The 25,399-nt window shown below is 53.5% G+C and overlaps 2 protein-coding genes across 2 annotated transcripts; one reads left to right on the top strand and one right to left on the bottom strand.

Annotated features, from left to right (window-relative positions):
• Positions 1 to 710: 710 nt before the first annotated feature.
• DBNDD1 (dysbindin domain containing 1) lies at positions 711 to 10,053 on the top strand. Its single transcript, XM_081119414.1, has 4 exons — positions 711 to 823; positions 7,500 to 7,649; positions 7,982 to 8,122; positions 9,181 to 10,053. The coding sequence occupies exons 1-4, from the start codon at positions 793 to 795 to the stop codon at positions 9,336 to 9,338; spliced, it is 480 nt and encodes a 159-aa protein (XP_080975540.1). The 5' UTR covers positions 711 to 792; the 3' UTR covers positions 9,339 to 10,053.
• A 3,704-nt stretch (positions 10,054 to 13,757) lies between these two features.
• LOC308548071 (mitochondrial inner membrane m-AAA protease component AFG3L1-like) lies at positions 13,758 to 23,870 on the bottom strand (the record flags this gene model as incomplete). Its single annotated transcript, XM_081119079.1, has 8 exons — positions 13,758 to 15,030; positions 15,795 to 15,919; positions 16,499 to 16,605; positions 18,255 to 18,306; positions 21,214 to 21,481; positions 22,285 to 22,316; positions 23,072 to 23,140; positions 23,862 to 23,870. The coding sequence occupies 8 exons, from the start codon at positions 23,868 to 23,870 to the stop codon at positions 14,814 to 14,816; spliced, it is 879 nt and encodes a 292-aa protein (XP_080975205.1). The 3' UTR covers positions 13,758 to 14,813.
• Positions 23,871 to 25,399: the final 1,529 nt, after the last annotated feature.

Genomic DNA, 25,399 nt, shown 5'->3' with positions numbered 1-25,399 from the left:
ACCACCTGCCCTTGAGTGCGCCCTCGCCTGCAGACACCAAGGTCCCACCCACCTCCCTCCTCTGGAAGCCTTTTCCGCTCCTAGCTGGGAACTAACCCTTTCTCTCTGATGCTTTTCTTTGGTTTGGTTTGATTTGGTTTTGTGACAGTGCAGGCCTCGGGCTTAGATTCGGGCGCCGGGCGGAGCGGTCCCGATCGGTCCCGCCCGCAGCAGGGAGGTGGGGCTTGAGTGAGCCAATCTGCGCTCCCGGCGAGCCCGCTTCCCGGAGCGCCCCGCCCCCGCCGGGCCCCCTCCTCATCTCCCACCCCCCGCTCGGGACCCCCCAGTCTCGCCCTTAAGCGCTCTCGCCCCCTCTCCACCCCCAGTGTTTCCGCACAGCACTTATCACAGCCTGCGGCTCTGCAGGGCCCGGGGCCTGGCTCCGTTCTCGCCTCCTGCGCGCGGCGCGGGGTCTTGGCCGGCGCCCACGCGTACCTGGGTGAGCGGACGCGGGGAACGCGGGCGGCTGCGCAGGAGCGGGCGCGGGGCCGCGGGCCGACAGGGGGCGCGCGCGGGCCGGGCGGGGCCGCACCTGTGCTGCGGGGCTGGGGGAGGATGGGGCGGCGGGGGCCCCGCAGCAGCTGCGCGCCCCGCCCCGCGGGCTCCTCCCCGCCGCCGCGGTCCCCGGGCTGCTGCCCGACGCGCTGCGCCGGGAGCCGGGAGCCGGAGCCGGAGCCGGGAGCCGGGGCCGGGAGCCGGGGCCGAGCCGCCGCCGCTGCAGGGCCGCCTGGGCCGGGCGACGCCGCGGGCTGCATGGAGCCCCCAGAGAGCGCCCGCCCGGGAGGTGAGTGCGCCCCTGGCCCCAGGAGCCCCAGCGGCGCCTTCTCCGCAGCGAGCTGCACACCCTTGTGCAGGGCCCGCGCCGCCGCCGAGGCCGCGCAGACCTGGGGCCGCCCCGGGCCGGGCCGGGGCGCCCCCGAAACAGCCGCCCCCGCCCCCTCGCCCCCGGGCCGGGGCGCCCCGACCGCCCGCGCCCCCTCGCCCCCGGCGCTGGGCACCGAGCCCGGCGAGCTTCCGGTGGGCAGCCCAGAGTCTCGTCTGCGCCCTTCGCGGCCGAGCCGCGGACCCGGGGTCAGGGATGGGGCGCCGGGGCCGGTGCTTGGGGTCCGGGCGGGGAGGCTGGGGCGCGCCTGCTTTGTTCGCCCCGGCGGCGGCTCCGGGGCGGGCGGGGCGCGGCCGCAGCCCCGTCGAGCGCCGGGCCGAGCCTGGCCTCGGAGCGCACCGCCTCGGGGAAGGGCGCGCGGGCGCGGGCGAGGCCCAGGGGCAGGTGTGCGCGCAGTGAGCCCTGCTCGCAGCCCCTCCTCTGTCCTGCCGGAGTGGAAGGAAAACGGGACCTCCTCTCAAGCCCTTTCAGGAAGCATCCGCCTAGGAACTAGGCAGCGAACGCAGGGCTCTTCCTCCGCCGCGACCAGGCCCCAGGTGCACCTTGGTTTCCCGGAGGTCCCATTCGGGGGAGCCACTCCCTGACCACACAGGGACCCGCTGGGGGTCCCCCGCGGCACCGGTGGCCGCCTCTGGAACCAGACTGCTGGCCCGGGAGGTGTTCGGGAGCGGTGGGTCCATGCTTCTGTCTGCAGTCCGTCGTTGGGCAGGTTCATGCCCCAGGGTTGCCAGGGACCCTTGTTACCCTTCCTGCAAGCGCCGCACACACCCAGGGGCTGGCCGGTGTGGGTTTCCTTTGTTTTTTATTTGTGGGAGGGATCCAGCCTTTTCTCAAAACTGACAGCCCCAGGACAGCCGCCCCCCTTCCCAGTGGCAGCTTTGTGGGGATGTGAATGGAGGCTTTGAGAGCAAGGGCTGGGGAGCACAGGGTGTGAGATGTGGGCGAAGCAGCCAGGCCCTCGGGGACAGCCCCTCTCCCCCTGCAGGGCTGTGGCGGCCGAGCTTAACCACCCTTCAATTTCTGAATCTCACTAGATGCCTCAGATTAAGTCATTCGGTGCACAGACGTATTTACCAGGTGCCTGTCCTGTGCAGGCCCCATGGGCTGGGGCAACACTCAGCACCTGCTGTAATCCCAGAGCTATTTCCTGCCTGCACAGCCCTGGTGATGCCCACTCCATGGGATCTCACCAGGTCACGGGTTGGTGGCTGTGACTGTCACTCTCAGTTCACGGACTTTTGTAAACTTTATTTTGTACAGTGTGGAGCACACACAAAAGGAGAGAAAACAGTAGGGAGAGGCCCTGACTGCCACCTCCTGCCTGCTCAACCAGACCCCACCAACCTCCTCTCTTCAGCAGTAATTTGTAGCAAATCCAGACAAATTTCATCTACAGTTGTTTCTGAAATTACCTCTGAAAGATAAGGTTTTTATAAAGCATAATTCAAATCCCATCTTGGACCTAAACGAATTAACAATATCTTAATCCTCAAAGGATGCAGACACGGAGGTGAGAGGTGTAAGGAATGTGGTGGGGAGTGTACTTCTTGAGGGGCCCCAGCTGTTGCCTTTGGGAAACCAGGGTTCTAGCCCACCCCACAGGGCAAGAGAGAGACTGAGCCTGGACGGGCTAGAAGGAGGGGTACTGAGTCTAGGGACAAGGGGCTGGGGAAATGGGTGTTGGTACACCACCTCTGTGACCATCTCTCCCTCTCTGAAGCCATTTGTTTTTATGGCATTCATTCACTTCATTACTTCACTTGATTGCTCATGGGCACCTGCAGAGGGCCTCCTCCACGTAGGAGCAAGGCCCTGACACACAGCAGGGAACTCGTAATTTGGGCCAAGCTCTCTGCACAGTTGTGCTGGAAAATAGGTCAACAGCATAACACAAGGTATGCTGCTCTACTCACATCAGCAATCAGCCCCGGGTGGGGGGTAGACTATGGCACCCCAACTTTAGTCTCACCACAGGGAGCTGTCCTGAGGCATCAGAAACACTAGCTCGCCTCTGCCCTGGCCTGAGCAACCCAGCTTGCAGCTCAGTCAGGCTGCCAAGCACCCCACTTCGTGCCTGCCAGTGAGGTTACTGCTTTGCTGGTACCCCAGGAAGAGCAGTGAGCCTGACCTGTGGAACGTGTCCTTTCACCCTCCAGGGACCAGACTGATGGGTCAGACCGCCCCTTATTAACTATGGCAGGGGGTCCTGGGCTCATTCATCCAACAGACATTTAGGGTGCACCTACTGCTGCTAGGATCAAGCCCAGACCCTGGAGCTCACACCCAACCCCAGCCTCCGAGCCAGGTGCCTGGTGAGTAGTAGGTGCACAGCAAATGTTTTGCCCTTCGACTCCAGCCAAAATCAAACTTTGTTTCCATTGAGGACTTTAAAAAATTAAGATATGTCGAGTCCTAAAAATCACCCTTTTAAAGTGTACAATTTAGTGTTGTTAGTATACAGATGACCTCAACTTAAGATGGTTCAACTTAATATTTTGACTTTACGATGGCAGTCAGCAATAATAATTCAGTAGAAACTGTACTTTGAATGTCCAATTTTGATATTTTCTGAACTAGCAGTATAATACTGTCTCTTGTGCTGGGCAGCTGTAGGCTAATGTATATGTTCCTCTGAGCATGTTTGAGGTGATCTGGATGAAGCTATGATGTTCAGTACATTAGGTGTCTTAAATGCATTTTTGACTTACAATATTTTCAACTTATGATGAGTTTATCATTAGCCATCATAAGCCAAGGAGCATCTGTATTCACAAAGTTGTGCAATCATCACCAGCATCTAATTTTATTTTTTAAACTTTGAGATTTTTTAAAAAATAAGTTTTTATTGATTTCGGAGAGGGATGGATAGACAGAAACATCAATGATGAGAGCCATTGATTGGCTGGCTGCCCCCTGCACGCCTCCATGCGCCCGGACCGGGAATCGAACCTCGATCTTCTGGATCATGTGTCTGTGCTCGACCACTGAGCCACACCAACCGGGCAGCAGCATCTAATTTTAGAATATTTTCATCACCCCCACAGAAACCGTGTACACATTAGCAGTTTCTGCACATTCCACACACCCCAGCCCCCAGTCTACTCTTTGTCTTCTTAATATACTGTTGTTGTTAAGCCTCACCCAAGGATATTTTTTTCCATTGATTTTCAGAGAGAGTGGGCGGGAGGGGGGAGGGAGGGAGAAAGTGAAGAGAGAGAGACATCGACGTGAGAGAGACACATCAATCGGCCGCCTCCCAACCAGGGGCAGGGATCAAAACTGCAACCCAGATATGTGCCCTTGACCAGGAATCTAACACAAGACCCTCTGGTGCTTGGGCTGCTCTAACCACTAACGCTGGCCAGGGCTTTAATTTACTTTTCTACTCTATGGACTTGCCTGTTCTAGACATCTGCATAAATGGTGTCATACGTGGCCTTTTGTGTCTGGCTTCTTGCACTCACCGTAATGTTTCAGGGCTCACCCATGTGGTAGCAGGTGTCAGAGCTCCGTTCTTTTCTGTGGCGGAGTAGTATCCCATTGGTGGGTGGGCCTCATTCGGTTTGTCCATCATCTGTTTTGTTGTGTTTTTTAAAATATGTCTTTACTGATTTCAGAGAGAGGAAGGGAGAGGGAGGGATAGAAACATCAGTGATGAGAGAGTCATTGATCGGCTGCCTAGCCCGCAACCCGGGCATGTGCCCTGACCGGGAATCGAACCCCAATCGCCTGGATCCTAGGTCGACACTCAGCCACTGAGTCACTGAGCCACGCCCGGCCGGGCCTATCATCTGTTGATGGACATTTGAGTTTGGTTTCACTTTGCCTACTGTGGATAGTGCTGCTGTGAACACTGGTGCTTGTGTGAACATGTGCTTTCAGTTCTTTTGGGTTTAAGAGTCAGAGTGGAATTGCTGGACATGCAGTGATGACGTTTAACAGTTGGACTCTCTTCCACCGTGGCCGCCCCACTAAACATGCCAGGATCAGTCCTGCTCCTTCCTGGGGGCCCCTCTGTCCCTGGCATCTACCATGGCACTCTGACTCTGAATTTCCTTTTCCATCACATTCTTCTAGCCAAAAGGTCACTTGATGGCAGAAGCTACATCTTTTTCTCCCCCCGCCCCCAGCTTTGACACAGGCCAGGGTACCAGGATTTATAGAGACCAGGTCACTGCCAAAGGGAGATGGAAAATACTCAAAGACTAGACACACACTGTATCCCATTGACTCTAAGACACATAGATGCTTTGCTGTTTCAGGGATGTTGGAATTTGATGAAATGTGCTTCTTATGGTTAGTGCAATAGGCCACGGTGCCTGTGGGGTCTGTCCCAGGCTCCTGGCTCCCACTATCTATAAAGAGGCATATCTAATTTCCCAGTGTCCCTTCCCTGAAAGATGGGGCAAGAGTGTGCTGTTTGGCTGAAATCCTGCTGGTTCCCCCCACCCCACCCCCTATCTTAGCATCTTTCTCTTAAAAGTGCTAGTAGATGCTGCCTCTCTCAGCCCAAACCTTCCAGCAGCTTCCCCCAGCTCAGAGCAGCAGTCAACGTCTGCACGATGCACCCTTGCTTATGTCCCTTGGCCCTTGCCCTGACTCCTCAGGTATGGCACAGCTCGCACCCACCTTCAGACCCCTGCCCCCAACAGAACTGCCCCTACCTCTCCCCAGCACCTCCCGTCCTCAAGAGGGTGGAATCATCTGCTTTGTTCATGCTGTGGCCCTGGCGCAGAGTGTGCACTCAGGAAACCTTTGCTGGATTGAAGAATGAATGAATGAATGAATGAATGAATGAATGAATGAATGAATGAATAAATGAATGCTATCTTGCCTAGAGGAGGGGCCCCATCCAGCAACAGAGGGACAGGGCAGATGTGAGCAGAGACCCCGCCTCTATCCCTCTGTCTTTCAGAAGTCCACTTCTGCCTGGGTGGGGCCCAGGGAGCAATTCCAGCTTCCCTATGGGCACACGTCAGGGGGTCTCTCCTCCCTCCTTTGGACCCTGTTCTCAGCCCTGCGCCATGACCTAGGAATGCAGGCCAGCAGCTGGTGCTGAGCTCAGACCCTCTCATCCCCTGTGCTGTGTGCCTGGGACAAGCTGAGCCACTCTCTAAAACTGCACCCAACATCCCTCCCTCAGACTGTTGGGCAGTGCCTGGCACAGACCAAGTATGAGAACACCATGAGCCGCTGTCACTTCTGTTATTACCCCAGAGCTTCCTGCTCCGTTTGGAGGCTCTAACAGCCCAGGAGTCACTACCACCCCAAGCCATGTGTGTGGAAGTGTCTCAGAATTGTCACCAGCCAAGACACAAGTCCATTCCTGTCACACTTATACCCATGACACCCCTCCTCCTGAGGAGACAAAGCAGTATCCTGCAGAGTAAGCCCCCCCACTAGGGCTTCCTTGACCCACTTCCCCAGCTCAGAGCAGGGTCCAAATCCCTCTGGGGGGAAGGTGTCCTTGCCAGGCTGGGAGGGCTAGGACAGGGGCAAGTGTAATTCTACCTTCTAAGGATGCTCAGAAGCCAAGCTCCAAATGCAGCAAAGGTGGAAACCGGATCCTGGGCCCCCATCCAGCCTGACCAGCCCATGTGATGACAGTAGGGTGCAAACCTTGACAGGCTAGCAGGTCCACCTTCCCTCAGCCACATTCAGGGAGGGTGGTGCCCGCCTAGAGGAGGCCAGGGTGCACTGCCCAGCTCTGTGGCTGTAAATTGATGTCCACATGGTGGCGTCCAGGCTGCTGACCACAGTTGAGGGGGACAGCCCACCCCTCACAGGCAGCTGTTAGCACTGGGAGCCCCAGCTGGGCCCCCCTTGTCGCGACGCTCAAGGCAGCTGCTCCTGGGGCTTCATCCACTCAGGCTCTCGGCATTCACCCGAGGCTTTGCAGGGCAGGGCTGAGGGGCCCTGGGGCTGGTTCACTGGAGTTTACCTGCTAGGCTGTGGGGTCCCAGGGGAATGTGTGGGCAGGGCTCCAGGACATTCTGCAGGAGGAGCTGGTAGATGTGAGAGCCACTGCTCCTGTGTTCCCATCTCCAAGCACGTCCCAAGGGGCCTCCTGCTCTCATCTCACAAAAAATAAATATGAAAAATGAGAATTGCACTTTTCAATAAGTTTGCATAGAAAAACCCTGAAAGAACATTCTCCCAATCATGAGGTGTGGTGGGTGGCGAGGGGGTCTACTGACCCCCACCCCAACCCTGTTCTGTAACTCCCTATGAGAATGTATTGTGTTGAATTCAGACACAACTTCGGTTCTTTCAAAGCAGTCAGTCCACAGAGAATGGACAAGCAAAGGGACCAGCAAAGAAGTCCCCGTGAGACCTGCATGGCCTGCGTTCAAACTCAGACCCTCAGGGCCAGGGTCTGGAGGCCACCACACACGGGAGAGGAGCAGCTTCCTCAGAGAAGCCCTGACCCTAGTCTGGGATCCTGGCCTGAGGCCGCCCTGAGCACTGCCCAGCACCTCAGAGGGCCCATGAGCCAACTTCTAAAGTCCTCCCCGCCGTGTCCTGGGGGGGTAACAGCCCATGTGTCCTCCCAGGTAACACATTTTGTCTTTTGCAGAAATAGTAAAGGAGGTTGAGGTACCACAGGCTGCCCTGGATGCCCCAGCCCCTGGGACAGGGGACAGCTGCCACTTGCCTGTGGCTGAGGAGGAGGAGGTGGGAATCCCGATACCGGCACCTGGGCTCCTGCAGGTCACAGAAAGGAGGCGTAAGTATTCTGGAGCTGCCTGGCATGTTCCATGGGACCTGTGACCCCCCGGGGAGTGGGGATCAGGGCTACATCCTGTCCAAACAGTCCCCCAATGCCCCAAGCACTGAGCTTTCAGCTTTGGCTCGCTGGGCCTCAGGTGTACCATCTGTAAGTGGGGGCCCCTAGAAGGTGTTTGGTCCTGAATGTGGGGAGCAGAGTTGGGGGTCTGGCTGTCCCATCTTATTGGAGCCCTGTTGGGCTTTACTCAGAGCTCTGGTTCTTCCTTGGGCCTCATGGGGGAGGGGGGCCTCATGGAGCAACTGCACCAGTGACAAGCCCCCTGCCCCCAGAGCCCCTCAGCAGCGTGTCCTCCCTGGAGGTGCACTTTGACCTCCTGGACCTCACCGAGCTGACCGACATGTCCGACCAGGAGCTGGCCGAGGTCTTTGTTGACTCCGATGATGAGAACCTGACTGGTGGATCGCCAGCAGGTGAGGCTGGCATCGGGATGCGGTGGGCATTGCGGAGCGGTCCTGGGGCCCAAGACCACTAAACACTGCTCCCTGCCATCCCCTATTTTTAAAAATAATTTTATCTTGATTGTGTGTTTAAGTATTTGCCACCAAGGCACGATTTTACTCAACATCTCTGCATTCTATGTATCTATATCTCCTGTTACCACTACCCCTCCTCAATTCTGCTTTTCAACCACAAAGAGGCCCAAGCCACAAACCTATTGAAGGTAGAATTTACTAAACTTAATCACAAGTTAAGCCTTGCCCAGTGTGGCTCAGTTGGTCGGACCGTCGTCCCGACACTGAAGGGTCGTAGTTTTAATTCCCAGTCAGGGCACATACCTAGGTTTTGTTCGGGTTTGAGCCCTGGCCTGGTCAGGGCATTTGGGAGAGGCAGCTGACAGATGTTTCTCTTTCACATTGATGTTTCTCTTCCCTCCTCCCCCTTTCCTCTCTCTCTCTCTCCCTCTCCCCCTTTCCTTCTCTCTAAAAATCAATGAACATGTACTCAGGTGAGGATTAAAAATTTATTTTTTTAAATTATAACTTAAGCTGAGCACAGAGGGGTTGCCATTCACCCACCCTGAGCCCCTCCTCAGCTCAGCCTGACTTGGTTTCCCCTTGGTTCCTGAGGAAATGTCCTTGGCCCAAGACCCCAAAAGCCTCAGAAATGGCAAGGCAGACAGTGGGGTGTGTGGGCTCAGAGACATTCCTCTCTCCCTGCTCAAACCCCATGCAGGCGGGGTCTGGGGTGGGGTGATCAGACCCCAGCTCTGTGAGCCTACACTCTGGGGAGCAAGGGGGTGGTCATCTGCTCCTAGCCAGGCTCGCTCTCTGGGTGGGGCCTCGGCTACACAGCTCAGGCTGCACCCAGACACATATCCTCATTGCCGGTGGCCTGGTACATTTTCTAAGTACCCAGGGGACCCCAATGTATGGCCAGACATCATGTTGGGAGGCACACATGGGCCCAACCCAGTAGCTTCAGGAGATGCAGGACCCCAGGCCATGCTGATCCTACCCGTTTCCACCAGGCCTACACCCACTGTCCCGGCCCGGCTGTCTGCGATCCCCATCCTGGACTCGTACCAGGACTGAGCAGAACCGTGAGAAGCCACACCTTGGCGACCCTGAGCGGCAGCCAGCAATTGTGGACACATTTCTCACTGTGGAGAGGCCCAAGGAGGACTAGGCCAGCCAGCCCCGGGACCTGAGGAAATTCGATGTAGTGGGTTGGGGTCTCGAGGTACCCAGCACAAGCACAGCCCCTTGGCCTTATGTCCAATTCCTTCCTGATCCTTGGATCAGGGCTGACGTGCCCAGGGACAAGACAGGAGTGGACTGGGCCGTCTGGAAACTTCTGTCTGCAGGACTGGTGCTCTTGTCTGTCACAGGATTCCCAAGTGGATGCTGGGTGGGGGGGGACCTGAGTAGATGACAGCTCCTGGGGTCTAGCTAAGTACGAGGGTGGAAGAGTCAATCCTGAAAATTGCCACCTTGATTGCAATCCTGTCCCCTTCTGGCCACCCAGGGAGCAGTGCCAGCACTGGGGCCCCTCCTAGGCCCTAAAACCCTGCTTGTCCTGGTCCCTACAAGACAGCCAGGCCCACCCTCTTTAGCTCAGAACACCAAATATGACATGACTGCCTCAGACTGCTGGGGGTGGGTCACCTTCTGCCAGTCCCTCGCCCATGCTGTCCCCACAGCCTGTTAGTGCACATCGCCAGCCGGCATCCTGGCCTGAGGGGGTTGAGGGTGTGAGGGGACCTGGGCACAGTCCCTGGCCCCAATTCAGGGGCACCAGGCACAGCTGCTCCCAACACTGCTTTTTATGTGCTAGAGACAGAACAGGCTTCTGGTCTGGCTGCAAGTCCAAGATCGGTTTTAAAATAAACGTGTGAGCTTGCTTTTTTGTTCCCACGCAAAACTTCCCTGACCTGTTCCCCACTGAAACATCCTGGGGAGAGGAAGGTGCCCTGGGCACGCAGGTCCACTGTGCTCAGCTAGAAGGTCCCCCAGGGAAAATAGGCCTGAGAAATGCAGGCGTTTGCCTTCCACATTGGGGCAGGGGATGCTAACGCTCCCTCCACATGCGATCAGCAGCAACACAGGGACGTTTACCAGGCACAGTCAAGAATGTCCCTTAAAACCCAATCTGGCCCTGGCCGGTTTGGCTCAGTAATTAGAGCATCAGCCCACGGACTGAAGGGTCCCGGGTTCGATTCCAGCCAAGGGCATGTACCTTGTTGCAGGCTTGATCCCTGGCCCTGGAGGCAACCCATCGATGTCTCTCACATCAATGTTTCTCCCTCTCTCCCACTCTCTCTGAAAAGCAGTGGGGAAAAAATATCCTCAGGCGAGGGTTAACAAAAGAAAACCCAATCCTGTAAGGGCAGCCTGCCACCCACCCACCCACTGGGCATTCCTCCCAATGTCTATCCTTGCTGCTGCAGGCTAGTTACAGAAAGTAGGATTAAAACATCACCCATCCTAAGGCCTGATTAGGGTCTCCTCCTTTGTAGCAGTCCCCAGGGCTTGGGCGTGTACCAGGGGGTGCTCTGTTTTCGGCAGCCGAAGCCACTGGGGCCTGCTGTGCTGCACTCTGGGTGGCTTACTTGGGTCACACATCAGTGATAGGTGCCCTGGATCTGTAGTCTCTAAGTAAAGATCCTGCCCCCACAGAGGTCCAGGAGGCATAAGTGCTCCCTGGTAGCCAAAGCCTCCTCTCTTGGAAAAACTAAGGTGGCTGGCACTACACTCATATCTGAGGTGCTGTACCCACCAAATGCCCCACTGCCCACCTCATTGAAGATCCAGGAGGGTCTTGCACTAGGGGCTCCCCCAGGAAGACATGCTGCCAGGGCCCTGTCCTCTAGGGACAGAGCAAGGGGAGGTTCAGAGAGCCCTTAGCTAAAACACCCACGTGCGGTTATCAGTTTTGTTTTCTGCTGATCCTGGAAGTGCTTTCGAAGCAGAATCCTAAGCTGGGCTCTCCTGCACACGGAGCTCCCCGCCCCCTCCTGCCCCTGGTTCCAGCCCTTCAGCCCCTCAGCGAGGGCCATGTCCTCCTTCAGGCTGCCAGTGCCTTCCACAGACTCCTCGTAGGTGGACTTCTCTGAGAAGGGCCGGGGGCCCAGCAGCTCCACCATGTCCACCTTCTCTAGCACCTCTCTCCAGCAGCGGCCTGCCCACCTGCAAACCACAGCTGCCCATCAGGCCACTCTGAAGGGATCCATTCGGCCCCTCCCAGGACAGCAGGTACTGCCCAGGAGGACGGGTGTGCCCCACCCAGGACCCAGCCACACACACCTTGTCCACCTGCTCCCGGCACCGTGTAAGGTCCATTGTCCACTCGTGTGTGCAGCCGGATGAGGCATCACACTTCCTCATCAATGAGCTGGGCAGTGGCCTCGCTGTATGGCTTCTCCATCAGCACCTCATCTTGTTGGGAAATCGAAGGACACCTGGCCCAGCTTTTCACTCATCCCAAACTGCACAACCTGGGAGCCAGCAAGGAGCCAAGGCTGAGCCTGGCAGGACTTGGCCATGTGGAGCCCCCCACTGGGGTCACTGCCCTTTACCTGGGCGTAGGCGCTCTGGGTCACTTTTCTCAAGTCATCCTGGGCCCCTGTGGTGATCTGCCTAGAGAACAGCTGCTCAGCCACCCTGCCCGCCAGCATAGTGCACATGCGGTCGAAGAGCTGCTCACGAGCGTACAGGTGCTGCTCTCTGGGCAAGTACTAGGCGAAGCCAAGCCCCCTGCCCCGGGGAATGACCGACACCTGCAACGGGTGGGGCGGTGCCTTTGTCAGGCCCCACGCAGAGCCCTGCCAGCTGGTCTTTCAAGTGGGGGAGGAGACCCCTGGACCCAACATTGACATGGTCACCCCGAGGGTTAACATGGAAACCCCTGCATCCTGCCTGTCCTGAGGAAGTTCTAGAGGAGTCATTTGGCTGGGCCCAGAGCTCAGGAGAGAGGTGCACTGAACATCCAACTTCTAGGGTGTCGGGTGGCTGGAACCAATACTCCCCTCTGCCCATCCACCCACCGAGGAATCTTTTGACAAATTCTATACCATTGCACTCCTTGAATGTATGGTGCCCACATGAGCACCAGCTGCACAGACACCCACAGAGTGAACACTCAGGCCCAGGGGCCCAGGGTTGAGTAAGGGAAGAGGCGGCCCCAAGCCCCACTACAGACACACGACAGGGAGACCGGCCTTCAGCAAGGGGTCCACATGCCCTAGGAACCAGCCTACCACCATGTGTCCAGCCTCATGGTAGGCTACCATAATCTTCTCACTTGGCAACAGAACCTGCGTCTTCTCCAGGCCCGGAATCAAATTCCCGGGGAGTTAAGAGGCAGAGGAGGAACGGACAGCTGGACATGGGCACTCGGCATGTCCGGGGTGGTCAGAGCTCTGTTGGGCCAGGGCATACCGAAGCCTATCTGCTCTACACGCAGTGTTCAGCCCAGCCTGGTACCTGCCCCTCTGCACCAGACACTGCCGCCTTCTTCCCCCAGCTCCGAAGGTCCCCACACTGCACAGCAGCTGCCTTAGGAGGCACCTTCAGCCCATGGGATTCGCTGCTGCTTTCTGTGGCCTGAACAGAAGTGATGCCTGAGTCATGGGGGAACAAAGAGAGATTCCAACTGCCTCCTACAACCCAGCTGACAGGTAAGTGACAGGACACAAAGGGACAGAAAACGTGTGGCGAGCCCGGCTTTATGACTGGCCAGCTCTCCAGAGCTACCAGGACACCCAGCAAAGCTGGGGTGCTGGCCTTGGGTTATTTGATATTCTGCTTCTCTAAACATGTCTCACGTCAATAACAAGTTCAGCAAGGACAGATCAGCATCGCCAACCAGCCACCTGGCGGTTGTCAGAGCCCTGGGGCTGGACCACGGACAGCTGCTAGCCACATGGACACCCTCATCTCCATCCCTGGGAAGGCACTCAGGAGACCCTTACCCAACTGACTAGTTCTCCAAGTGGCTGATCTGAGGATGGGAGGCCAGGCGGTGACCCCACACACACACCCGGACCTGCACACACAACACAGCTGCTTGTAGTGCACAGTCCCGCAGGAAGCGTCCAGGAAATCTTGCTCCTCTCGGCCACACCTTAGCACCAGCACCTGGTTCTAATTCAGTGCCCCAGAAGTCCCATCTCTTTGGGATTCTAAATGTAGCTCTAGAAAAAGCACGAAAGTTGCTGGCAGATCCCAAGTCCCAAATTCTGGTTTGGAAAACTGTCCAAGGTTCCTGTGTACTAAAGTAAACTGGATCCCAGGGTGAGTACCCCCTCCAAGGGATGTCTGCTCACCTCCAATGACCCTCTCAATGGCCTGCTCAAAGTGCTTCTGCTGCACAGAAGGACTCCGGTGGCAGGCAGTGATCAGGGCTGCACCTGACCCAGGAAAGGACAGATTGGTGCCCAGTGTGCTTTGTCCCAGGAAAACCTCCAGCAGAGAGACCAGAGGGAAACCAGGTGAGCACGTGAAGGAAACGGGAACTGTTCTGTTATGACCATTGTTTTTAACCAGTTTTCTGGTTAAACAACTTACTAAGGTATAACTTATTTAACATAAAATCCATGTTCCATTACACATATATACCTCTTGTTTATCCATTCATGGGTTGATGGACATAGGGCGATTACAGATAATGCTGCTATGAACATCTGTGTAGATACCTAGGTGTGAAGCTACTAGGGCACATGGTGACTGTGCTACTCTTTGGAGAACCACCACACTGACCTCCACACCCAGGCTATTCCACATCCCACTGGCAGCACAGAAAGGCTCCGTGTCTCCAAACCCTTGCCAGCTTTTCCTTCTGTCGGTCTTTTACAGCCACCCTGGTGGGTGTGAGGGGGTTTACCTCACTGTGGTTCTGATTTGGGCTTTCCTAATGACTAACAGCACTCAGCATCTCCTCATGTGCTTTTTGGCCATTTGTGTATCTTTGAGAAAATGTCTACTCAATTCTTTGCCCACTTTTATTTATTTTTTAAATATATCTTTATTGATTTCAGAGAGAGGAAAGGAGAGGGAGAGAGAGATATATAGAAACATCAATGATGAGAGTCATTGATCGGCTGCCTCCTGCACACCCCAGACTGGGGATCAAGCCTGCAACCTGGGCATGTGCCCTGACCGGGAAACAAACCCCAACTGCCTGGATCCTAGGTCGACACTCAACCGCTGAGCCGCGCCCGGCCGGGATTTGCCCATTTTTAAACTGGATTCTTTCTGTTGTTGAGCTGTGAAAGTTCTTTATACACTTGAGATTTCAGACCCTTATCAGATGCATGATTTACAAATATTTTCTTTCACTCTGTTGGCTGTCCTTTCACTCGCTATATTTTAATTCTGAAGAACTCCAATTTATTTTTCCATTTGTTATTTGTGTTTTCAGCATACTATCTAAGAAACCATTACCAAAGCAACATCATAAAGATTTCCCCCCTTATATTCTTCTAAGAGCTTTATAGTGAAGTAACTTTTATGTACGGTGTTAGGGTCCAACTTCATTCTTTTGTGTGTAGACATCCAATTGTCTCAGCCTCATTTGTTGAAGAGCCTGTTCTTTCCTCACTGAAGGGTCTTCACACTCTGGACAAAACTAACTGAGCACATGTACAGGCTTCCATCTATTGATCTATGTCTGTGGTTGTGCCTGTAGCCAGTGGTGTTTGCTGGAGCCTGCACTAAGTTCTAAAGTAGAGAAGTGTGAGTCTCCACTCTGTTCTTTTACAAGATGGTTTTGAGTGTTCAGGGGCCCTGAGTTCCACACGAAGATCAGCTTCTCCACTTCTGCGTTGAAGGTTGTCGATGAGAAAAAGACAAAGTCTGGGTGGTCTACTCCAGTATTTTCACTTTGGTGTGTAAGTGATGTGTGAAGCAGAGCCCCAAAGGAGAAAATGAAAGAGAAAGCATGTTCTGGGCAGGACGCAGACCAGTCCCTCAGAAGCCAGCCTGGTCAGGTGAGGAGTTGCCCCTTATTGCCTTTAAGTGACAAATGCTCGCCCCTGTGTACACCTGACCCCAGCCCTTGCCCTGCACTGGGCAGGACACTAAGGAGAGAGCTACTGTAGTGGCTGGAAGACAACGTTCCATGGCAATGTGTTCTGGGGTGGCAGGGAAAGAATCTAGAAGCTACTGGCTCACTGCAGTAAACACGAGGCTTCCAAAGGGCTGCTGAGTAGGTGGGAAGCTGGTGGGAAGCACCCTGGAAAAGCCCTAGACTCCTGGTGTTTAAACTACTCTGGCAGGAAAACAAGCTTTCTAGACCAGGCTCCTGGGTTCTAATTACAAGGAAGAGAGACAAGCAAAGGGAGCTGCCAGGCTGGGAACTTAATCCCAAGATCATGAAATGCAGCCTGGCTGTTCACTTCAGGGAGTCTGTCCTCAGACATAAGTTTGAATAATGCAGTAAAAAATATCAAGTCTAAACAGAATTGAAACAGAAATTCACGTGGGTACAGATCATTTTAGGGCTAATCAATTCCAAGGCTTCTGCTAAGTCTCGACAGATTCAAAGTTTTAAAGACAAAGATGGGCATGACAGATCAATGGCATGACCAGACACCAATTACATACAACCCTCCAAGGCAAGTAGCACAGCCTAGCCAACACTCACCTGTGAAGCCAGGAGTGCGTGCTGCGAGCTTCCTCGCCAAGGGCTCCATTCTGAGGCTCTTGTCTAATTTCAGTGGGCGCAGGTGCGCCTTGAAGATGGAACACCTGCCTTTGATGCCAGGGGGCCTTCCAAAAAGAGACGGCCACAGCAGAGTCACTTGCACCACCTCGCAAAACCCCAAGGACAGCCTGGGGTTCCAGCACCTTCCTGGCCATGGGAGTCAAGAGCAATGGCAGAAATAACCCAAAAGTTGTACACATTTGGCTCTTGAACACTTTAAAACACGTTCCTGAGCAATCCGTCTCTGGCCAACACCAAATCCATCCCCGGGGCTGTGACCCAACAATGCAAAGACAATGCCGGCAGGGGAGCATGGGTCCAGAGACACCGACGTTCTCACAGAGGAAAGGGGCAGGGCAGACTCTGCTCTTATGGACTGTCTCTCCAGTTTCTAGCACACTGCACGTAAAGGAGACGAGGAATACAATTCTGCCACATCACTCCCACCTGTATGGGCTGCAGACTCAACCACGTCTGTTTATTCCCAAAAGTGGATCACAAAGAAATAGGAACCAGCAGCAGCCGAGGGAGTTTGTGTGCCTCCAAAATCTCAATCAAAACTTCATCCAAATACACAGCTAATGATCTAACCAAACTTTTAACCAAGAGCACAAAGACCACACTCACCCAGCGACCACACTCACCAATGTAAATCTGGAGGTTGAACCAGCCAGACACATCAGGGCAGGGTCAAGGATGTCGGGGCGGTTAGTACTGGCCAGCACCACAACATTGGTGGCCGAGTTGAACCCTGGGCACAAGAGAGGAGGGTGAGCCATCTTCCTGGGTGTCTTTCCTCTCCCTCTGGTCCCAACAGTATATCCCACTGCCCTTCTCCTGCACATCCATCTGTCCTTCTAGGCCCCCGCCCACCCCAGCAGCCCCACACTGGCTCTGCCGTTCCTATTGCTCACTGCACACACACTGCAGTGGCCTCTCAGCGGTGGGCAGACCTCATGCCCAGGACTGGCTCTGAAAGCCCCTCCCAAACTGTTCACAGGAGGAACCAAACAGCCCACACTCCGGTTCTCACTGTCCCCCACTGCTCCAGCTAAGACCTATCTCCACAGACGAGTAACTGGGATCCCCATGGCCTGGTCTCAGGTGCGGACCCCATCCTGATTCATCACTGGTTCCTGCCAGCCTCTGGTTTCTCCCAAGGGAAACCCTCTACCGTGTCAGTGCCCCTGGCCACCTGCCAAGGTCTCCATCCACCCAGATCCTGGCAGGCTCACGGGGCCCAGGAACTGGTGCACATGAGGGAGGCAGGAGTGAAGGGGGATGCCCAGCAGAGGCGGGAGGGGGGAGGAAGGCAGTGTGCCCACTACGACTGTTCTGTCCAGTCAGCCCCCCACATGTCAGAACAGAAAAAAATCTAATGAATTATTGTTGATTCCTAGAGACAATGAAAGACTCTGGGGATGTTTTGGTCTGTGAAGAACTAGCACAGTGTTCATCCTGACAAGGCCTGTTACAAGGTGCTCCCCCTGCCTCTGGGCCTGGAATTTGGGGACAGTACCTGCCATGCCCTGACAAGAAGGGCTCCCTATGCTACACCTAAGCTGTTTGTAAACTGTGTGTTTATGCTGAGCACCTCCCTTCCTCCTGGTGGCTGAGATTCGAGCCAGGCTGGGTAGAGGTGCCACACAACCAGCCTCCAGTCCACTGTGTCCTCGCTAGTTGCTGGGGAAGTGAGTGGCCCTGAGACTGTGCAGGGAGGACGGGAAGCTGTGCCTTTTCCCTGTGTTGGTTTTGCTGTGTCCTGTCACTGTAAACAGTTATGGATGTGAGTAGGATGACCCATGGCATCCTGGGAGTCCTCCCAGCAAGTCGCTGAACTGAGGGTGGCCTCAGGGACCCCAACACAGCCTTAAGGCCAAAGTGAACATAAAACTTGCCAAACGTCCAGCAAAAGCTTCTCCAAATTCAAATACTGGCATCAGTGCCTAGCCACTTCCCATGGAGCTTCAGCAGGCCTGACAAGCTCCCAAACACACTTAGGTGGAATCAGTGAGCAGTGCTCTTGACTGGGAGGAAGGAGAGATCTTAGCACAGGAGGCTGAGAGGGGAAAAGCATGGGCTGCCTCCCCCACCCGGTGGGCACCCGTGGGCACCCACGCCTGTGCTACGGCTGGCCCACCTCCCCAGAGTCGCAGGCGCCTCATCCCCACTGCCCCTCCTGCTAGTGCGGGGCAGGGAGCATAAGCCCCCTGGTCCTACTGTGAGCACTGGGGACCTGGGGTGATCTACCACAGCTTTCTCCACTGTCTGCCTTGGAGCAGCCTTCCTTAGAAACAGAATAATCAGGGTTCTCACCCAGGGAGCTGTTTACAAAATGAAAGGCTAGAGGAGGTCACGTGAGGGCAGAGGTGCCTGCTCTCAGCAGCTGTGTCCGCTCACCATCCGTCTCCACAAGTATCTGATTCAGGGTGTTCTGCTCGAGCTCTGGCCTCTAAAGTGCCCACGGCCTCACTTCCTGCCAATTGCATCAATCTCATCAACGAACAAGATACAAGGAGCATTTCTTCGGGCCATAGCAAACACGTCCCACACCTGAAACAGAAGTGCACACGAAGAGCATTCTGCTATGGGTAGACAGGAGTGAGCCCTCTCCTCTGCCTTCCTGGGTGGGCCTCACTCATCTGCGACTCGCTCTGTGCTCAACACCAGAGCCCCACCCCACCCCAGGGATGTCCGACTCAAGGACAAGAGCACATCCTCCTCCCCTTGCTGCCCCAACATCAACAAACATCTCCAGGAACTCCGACCCATTCACGGTGATGAAAGGCACACTAGCCTCCCCAGCAGTCACTTTGGCAAGAAGTGTTTTGCCGGTACAGGGAGGACCAGTGAGCATGACTCCCTGAAACACAAAGATGACACCTGGTTCTTTAAGGAGACAGGCACCCAGAGGAAAGGAGTGACAAACAAGAATCCCATCTGAAGATGTACTACTCTTGTAGGCTGAGGTTTTCCTTCAACACCTCTGCCCCCCCAGATCTCAGGCCACCGTGAGCTCATCAGGTTCACTAGCTTTCTGGACTCAATGAGCGTTTCTTCAGCTGTGAAGGCAGCACCTCTGTGGGGGCACCCATGTTTCCTGGTCTACGACTTGCCTTTCTCTATCTCACTTAAAGATTAAAATCACTAATTCATGCTCTTGTAACACACCTCAGTGTTCCTCTTATGACTTACCATTCTGCCTGAGAATTGAGAAGATATTAAAGGGGGGGAGCTTATATTGCGCCATTCTGGTCAGAGGTGTGAGTTAATATCTAATTATTTCAAAAGAGAGACCACCAGGGTTTTGAGTCTTTAAGAACAAAAAAATACTCACATACAGGTGAGGTGGAGGGAGCCACAGAACTTAAACCTGTAACAAGGCACTGGCACCCCATATCCCTGTGACCACAAATGTGGGATTCAGATGCAGCACAGCCCACCACATGGATGTTCTTAATTCTCCATCCCTGCCGGTCATGTGACCCAGGCAGAGCAGACTCTTCTAGACAACAGGCAGTGAATCAGGGAATATGCCCACATTCACTGCAGGACATTTCAGGGGGTCCTTGTACTTCCCGCTGGGAAGGGCTGACAGCCACCTGGGTCCTGGTGTCCTCAGCACCAACTGGGAGACCCTCCCTCGAACCCAGCCTGGCTGGGGGGTGGTACCACCTGAAGGTGAGAGGACTATCTCAGTTGCCTGGATGCTCCACCCACTCCCTTCATCATACCCGTTTTCCCCAGTCAATACAAACACCTGAAAGAAATCCTGAAAGCAAACAGAAGTGCCCACTGCAACAGCTGAAGGTAAAGCAAAGGTGTTCAGCAGCTGGGCTCCCTGCAGGCAAAGCTCCAACAGGAGCACAAGGTGGCCTCTGCACCTGTCACACCCACATGCTTTCCACCCAACACTAACCATACTATAAAAAAAAATGTCACCGCCTGCCCTCTAATCTCATGTTGACAGTGGTGCCCAACTGGGGTGAGCTGGGGCTGCTCAAAGGTCTCTGGTGAGCGCTGTCCACAGTAAAGCTTGTAGCCTGGCCCAGAGCCCAAGACAACCTGAAAGATCTGTGAATCAACTTCTTATGAGATGCAACTCTTTCTGGAGAAAGGATTCAGTTTCTGTCCAGCCCTCAAAGGGTCCATGACACAAAGAGGCACCAGGAGACAAAGCCAGCAACCAGAATGGATGAGGCTCAGTTTCCACTGAAGGACACCCTGAGCCATGCCCATGCCCATGCCCACACCACACCTGCTGGTCCTGGGCTTTCCAAGAAGCAGCTGCATCTGATGCCAAACCTGTTTATTTGAGTTGTACTTGTTTTAGTTATGTAAGTTGTTATTATGTAAACTAGTACAAGAAGAGTAAAGAAAATTGCTTCTTCAAAAGCTAACTTGAAGGCTTATTGCTAAAAAAAAAACAAAAAAAAAACTGTCAAATTGAGCAGGTGAAAAACACTAAATGAGTAGGAAAAAGTCATGAGAACACAGATTCTGCACTCAGATGGCTTCTAAGTCCTCACTGCAATTCAGAGAAACAAAACTGTGACCAACTCATGGTTTATGCAGGACATTCAACAAAGGACCATGACCACTGGGACCAAACTCACAGAAAGACATACATTTAAGTTAAAAATAAACACACCAGCCCAGCTAGGCTTGGCTCAGCGGTTGAGTGTCCACCTAGGATCCAGGAGATCGAGGTTCGATTCCCGGTCAGGGCACATGCCGGGGTTGCAGGCTCGATCCCCAGTTGGGGGAGTGCAGGAGACAGCTGATCAATGACTCTCTCATCATTGATGTTTCTCTCTCTCTCTCCCTCTTCCTTCTTTCTGAAATCAATAAAGATATATATATATATATAAATATATTTAAATATTTAAATATATCTTTATTGATTTCAGAGAGAGGAAAGGAGGGGGGAGAGAGAGAGAGAGAAACATCAATGATGAGAGAGTCATTGATCGAGCCCACAACCCGGGCATGTGCCCTGACCAGGAATTGAACCCCAATTGCCTGGATCCCAGGTCAACACTCAACCGCTGAGCCACGCCCAGTCGGGCAATAAAGATATATTTTTTAAAATAAATAAACACACCAATGACAGGTGTGCGTTGCTCCTGTGACCCCACTATCTTATAGTTTAAAAAAATTAACTCTGTGGTCTCAGGTCAATCAGGTGAGAGGATTTCCAGTATTCTACTCTGCAAATGCTATTTCCACTCTCTAATGTGATTAGTAAAATACATCATCACAAAAGGCTAAGTTGTCAACTACCTATGAACCCTGGACCATAGGGACCTCTGGCTTTGACTTGGAGCTGGAGTAGTACCATCTTTTCTGAAATCCATACCTTTGGAATTTTGGCTCCTAAGTTCTGGTACTGCTTGGGATTCTTGAGGAAATTCACAAACTCCAAAATCTCCAACTTGGCTTCTTCACAACCAGCCACATCTGCAAACCACATGTCGAGGTTGTTCTTTAAGATCTCTGCTGTGGTCTTGCCAACACTGAAGAGGCCCCCTCCTTGCCCACCACGCCCAGCTCCCATCGAGCCCCTCCTTGAAGCATAGAGGATGCCAACCAGGAGAAGGGCAGGCACCAGGCTTCGCAAAAAAGAGCTAGAAAACCCAAGAAAACCACTCATCAGGAGAAAGGCCATAAATATTAACCTTCAGGCCACAGAGAGTCGATGACTCTGGAACTGTTTTTGCCACACAAAGGGAGTGGTTTCTTTAAAAATTCGTCAAAGCCTGCTCTGGCCGGTGTGTCTCAGTGGTAAGAGAGTCGGCCCACACACCGAAGGGTCAAGGGTTCGATTCCCAATCAAAGGCATGTACCTGGGTTGGAGGTTCGATCCCCAGCCCTGGCTGGGGCACGTGCAGGTGGCAACCAGTTGATGTGTATCTCTTACATTTATGCTTCTCTCTCTATATATGTATCTCCTCCCTCCCCTCCCATTTTCTCTAAAAATCAATGGAAAAAATATCCTTAGGTGAGGATTAACAAAAAAGAAAAGTGTTAGAAGTCTGTCCATGGTATCAAACCTTCCCCCAATTCTGAAGGCTCTCATCCATGCATGTGGGTCTGCCCATCTTTGCCCAGGGTTGGCCTGTGGGGTAGGGAGGGCAGCCACCCCAGCAGACCCAGCATGGCCTCCTCACAGCTAAGCCCTGCCCAGCCTAATGTACCACTTTTTTAAGGCTGCCTGACTACACGGTTCCAATTAATTCTTTCCTCAATAAAAACAGAGCTAATAAATCTATTTTCTTACTACAGATATTAAAATATTAGCGTGCAGGAGGCAACCAATCAATGACTCTCTCATCACAGCAGATGCCTGTGGTATGCTTCAAGAAAGCACACTCCAAACCATTCTCTGTCTGGAACCAGATACCCTGACTGGAGCTCTCTGTCTACTCACCTGTCGCTCTTGCTGGTGTAGGCCACTGCCGTCTGGTTGAGGGGATCGATTACCCAGCTCCCTGGGAGCAGTCTCCAGGTTCCACTCAAAGGTGTCAATGCTGCCAATGTTAAACCACATAAACCTCTGTAGAAGCAAGACTGGAGCGGCATAAGATGCCCCTCCCCACAGCCACTGCCTCTCTCACCAAGTCCACTTTCTACAAAGTCGAGCCTAGTTCTGCAGGTAAGTCCACTAACCGAAAAAGTGTCCTCTGTTCTGGCCGACAAACCACAGGCCTTAGGTTTTAGATAAAAATATAAAATTCTGCCTTTGTCCCTTCTTTTTGCCTTTTTAGTCTTCTCGCCTCATAAACCTTGCCTAGGGGTTCTCAAATATGACTTGGCAAATTCAGTCCCCGGTACAGGGTCATACGGGGCTCCTGTCTACTTGAAAGAATGTCAGCGAGATAAACAGTCACATGAACACAGGTTGCTGTTAGCTGGCAAAACCAAAGAGGCATTTCTCTGAAAAATACAAACCTACACTTTACATTTAAAAAAACCTACACCTGTGGCTCAATGGTTCAGCGACCACCCATGAACCAAGAGGATCCCGGTTTGATTCCTGGTCAGGGCACATGCCTGGGATGTGGGCTCCATCCCCAGAGCAGGGGATGTGCAGGAGGCAGCTGATCCATGTTTCTCTCTCATCAATGTGTCCATCTCTCTATCCCTCTCCCTAAAATCAATAAAAGCATGTTAAAAAAAAATCTAGACCCAGAATCAGTCTTGAACCCACCCCTCACCTCAGATGACGACCCAGGGGCAAGAATAACATGCACAAACTGTTTGTTCACGATTTCCAGCAGATCCACCTAGGAAAGAAGAGAAACCCAATCAGAACAGCTGAGGTGCTGAACAAGACACCTAGCAGCCAACCATGGGCCTCAGACATGCTCCCCACATACACTGAAATGTACCAAGAGACAGCTAACACTCTCAGAACACATCTGAGTTTTGTTTTCCTACTGGCATTAACAGTTTTAGCCTGGGGTATGAATCTATTTTCATTTTAATAAACAGGAACCAATTCAGGAAAAGGAATTAGAATTTGAGACATCTGAGTACTAAGATTCCACACCAGCTCTAAAACCCAAAAAGACCAGGAATGAAAGTCTTCTACTAATGACACAGGGAAGTCTTCCACCCAGAGCCAATTCAGTAACACACTCACCCCCCGGCTGCAGAGACCACAGGAGAGTGGCGTCAATGAGAATGAAGATGCAGCCCGAATGGCCCACAAGCTGCTGTGACCTCTGTACTCAGCTGTCTGGGAGCAAAGCCCCTCTGGGAAGCAATTCAAGGACACACCTAAGGGTTGTGCCACTCCACTCGTTAGCTCTAACAGGATCTGCAATTGCTAAACACGGCTCCTTTTGGAAACTAAATGAAGGTCTAAGGTTGTGTGATGGGGTAAGTGGGCCCCTTACGACACAGCAATATGGCTCTCGCCCCACAGAACCCTGACTGTACTAACCCATAACACACAGCACAGAAAGCAGACAAAGCCGCCGGGCACCACAGAGACGAGAGCACCCGCGCCATGCTGCCGCCTTTCACCCGGCGTCACGGCCCAGCTGACATGCTCTCTCCAAGGCAGTGCACCTGAGTGCACGACTGGAAACAGGGAAGTTGGGGACGCCAAGTACAAAAGAGTGAGCATATGCATTCAGTACAGGCCGGGAGACCCCAATAACAGGCCAACCTGAGCCTGAGATGGTGATTTCCTTCTTTATATGTTGACTTCCCAAGTATTTTTTGCAGGAAGCAAGTATTACATTTACATTTCTAAAAACACAACAACAGTGTATAAAAGCAAAGATTGCTCCTGAAGTTTTGGGATACTGCAGCCTTTTATTCCCAAATAGGCTCTCTATTAAAGAATGTCTGTTCCAGGCCATGACCTAGAAATGCATTTGAAGCTCAAGGGTGACTGTGCATGTCAGCTTATTTCTGTGATACCCTAAGGCAGTATCAGGTGATCTCCTAGGAACCATTCAGAAAGGGCTGGGGCCACTCATATTCACATGCTAAGCTTTTCCAGCTCACATGAAGATCCTCTGAACAGATTCAGGTACTTGGTCTCACTGAACCAGGCGAGGCTGCCTCCCACCAAGCACCACAGGACATGCGCACAGGGCTGTATTAGATGAGCTAGGGAGTGAACACTTCGCCCTTAAGAGCTCCAGGCTGTATTTCAGAACAAGCATGTTACTGTCAGCATGTCAGACCTCGAGGAAACGCTAGAATCTTGACTAAATGCAAGTACAGGAGGGCCTGCCTTGCTCCTCCTCACAGCTGCACCTGCGGATGGCAAGTCCTCACTTTGGAAGGGGCTGCAGCAGCCCTCCCCCAACCCCATACAGAGGGCAGATGTGTGGGCAGACAACAAAGACCTAGCCACAGACCCTGGCAGAAAACAATGGTTTCCAACAGCCACCATCACACAAGAGCTAGTCCAGATCTCAACAGTGTGTGATGGAGCTACAGTGGCCAGTCGTTTGCTCTTTCATAAGGTTACACTCAAGCCTGAACAGCTCAGCAGCATGTCACCTGACCTCAGGACCTGGAGGACAAGCCAAGGAGGGCTGTGCTGGTGTGACACCAAGCCCAGGGCACCCCACAGGGCAGGTATGCACTGAGAGAGAAGCCCTATATCAGGTATGAGATGAAATGTAAGATGGGAAACAGATAAACAGAGCGAAGTCTTAGAAGCAAAAGCTAATGAAAAACCAAGTCAGGCCACGACGCTGAGAGACCTCCACTCAGCAAGGAGGTGTCTGTGCCCAAGGCTGGGCTGCTCAGGACGCAGCTCACAGGCCATGCACATGGACACACAACCACAGGCACTGCACCCTTCCTGGTATACAGACTGTGAAGTCCCCTCACCAGACCTCTCGCCAGGTAGTACTGCACAAAGTGCTTCCAGGTGATTTCTTTCCCAGGATCTCGAAAACAGAAGTAGAAAAATCCCATGGCAACACCTGCCCCAAAACAGCCAGACTGCAGAAATCCTTGTCATCCCAGGGGAATCCCCCTGTGGAAGAAGAGAACACATCTCACGGTTAATGAAG

The sequence above is a fragment of the Miniopterus schreibersii genome (assembly GCF_964146895.1).
Source record: "Miniopterus schreibersii genome assembly, chromosome: 18".
NCBI classification, from domain to species: domain Eukaryota; kingdom Metazoa; phylum Chordata; class Mammalia; order Chiroptera; family Miniopteridae; genus Miniopterus; species Miniopterus schreibersii.
This window is presented reverse-complemented; position numbering and strand designations above follow the sequence as displayed.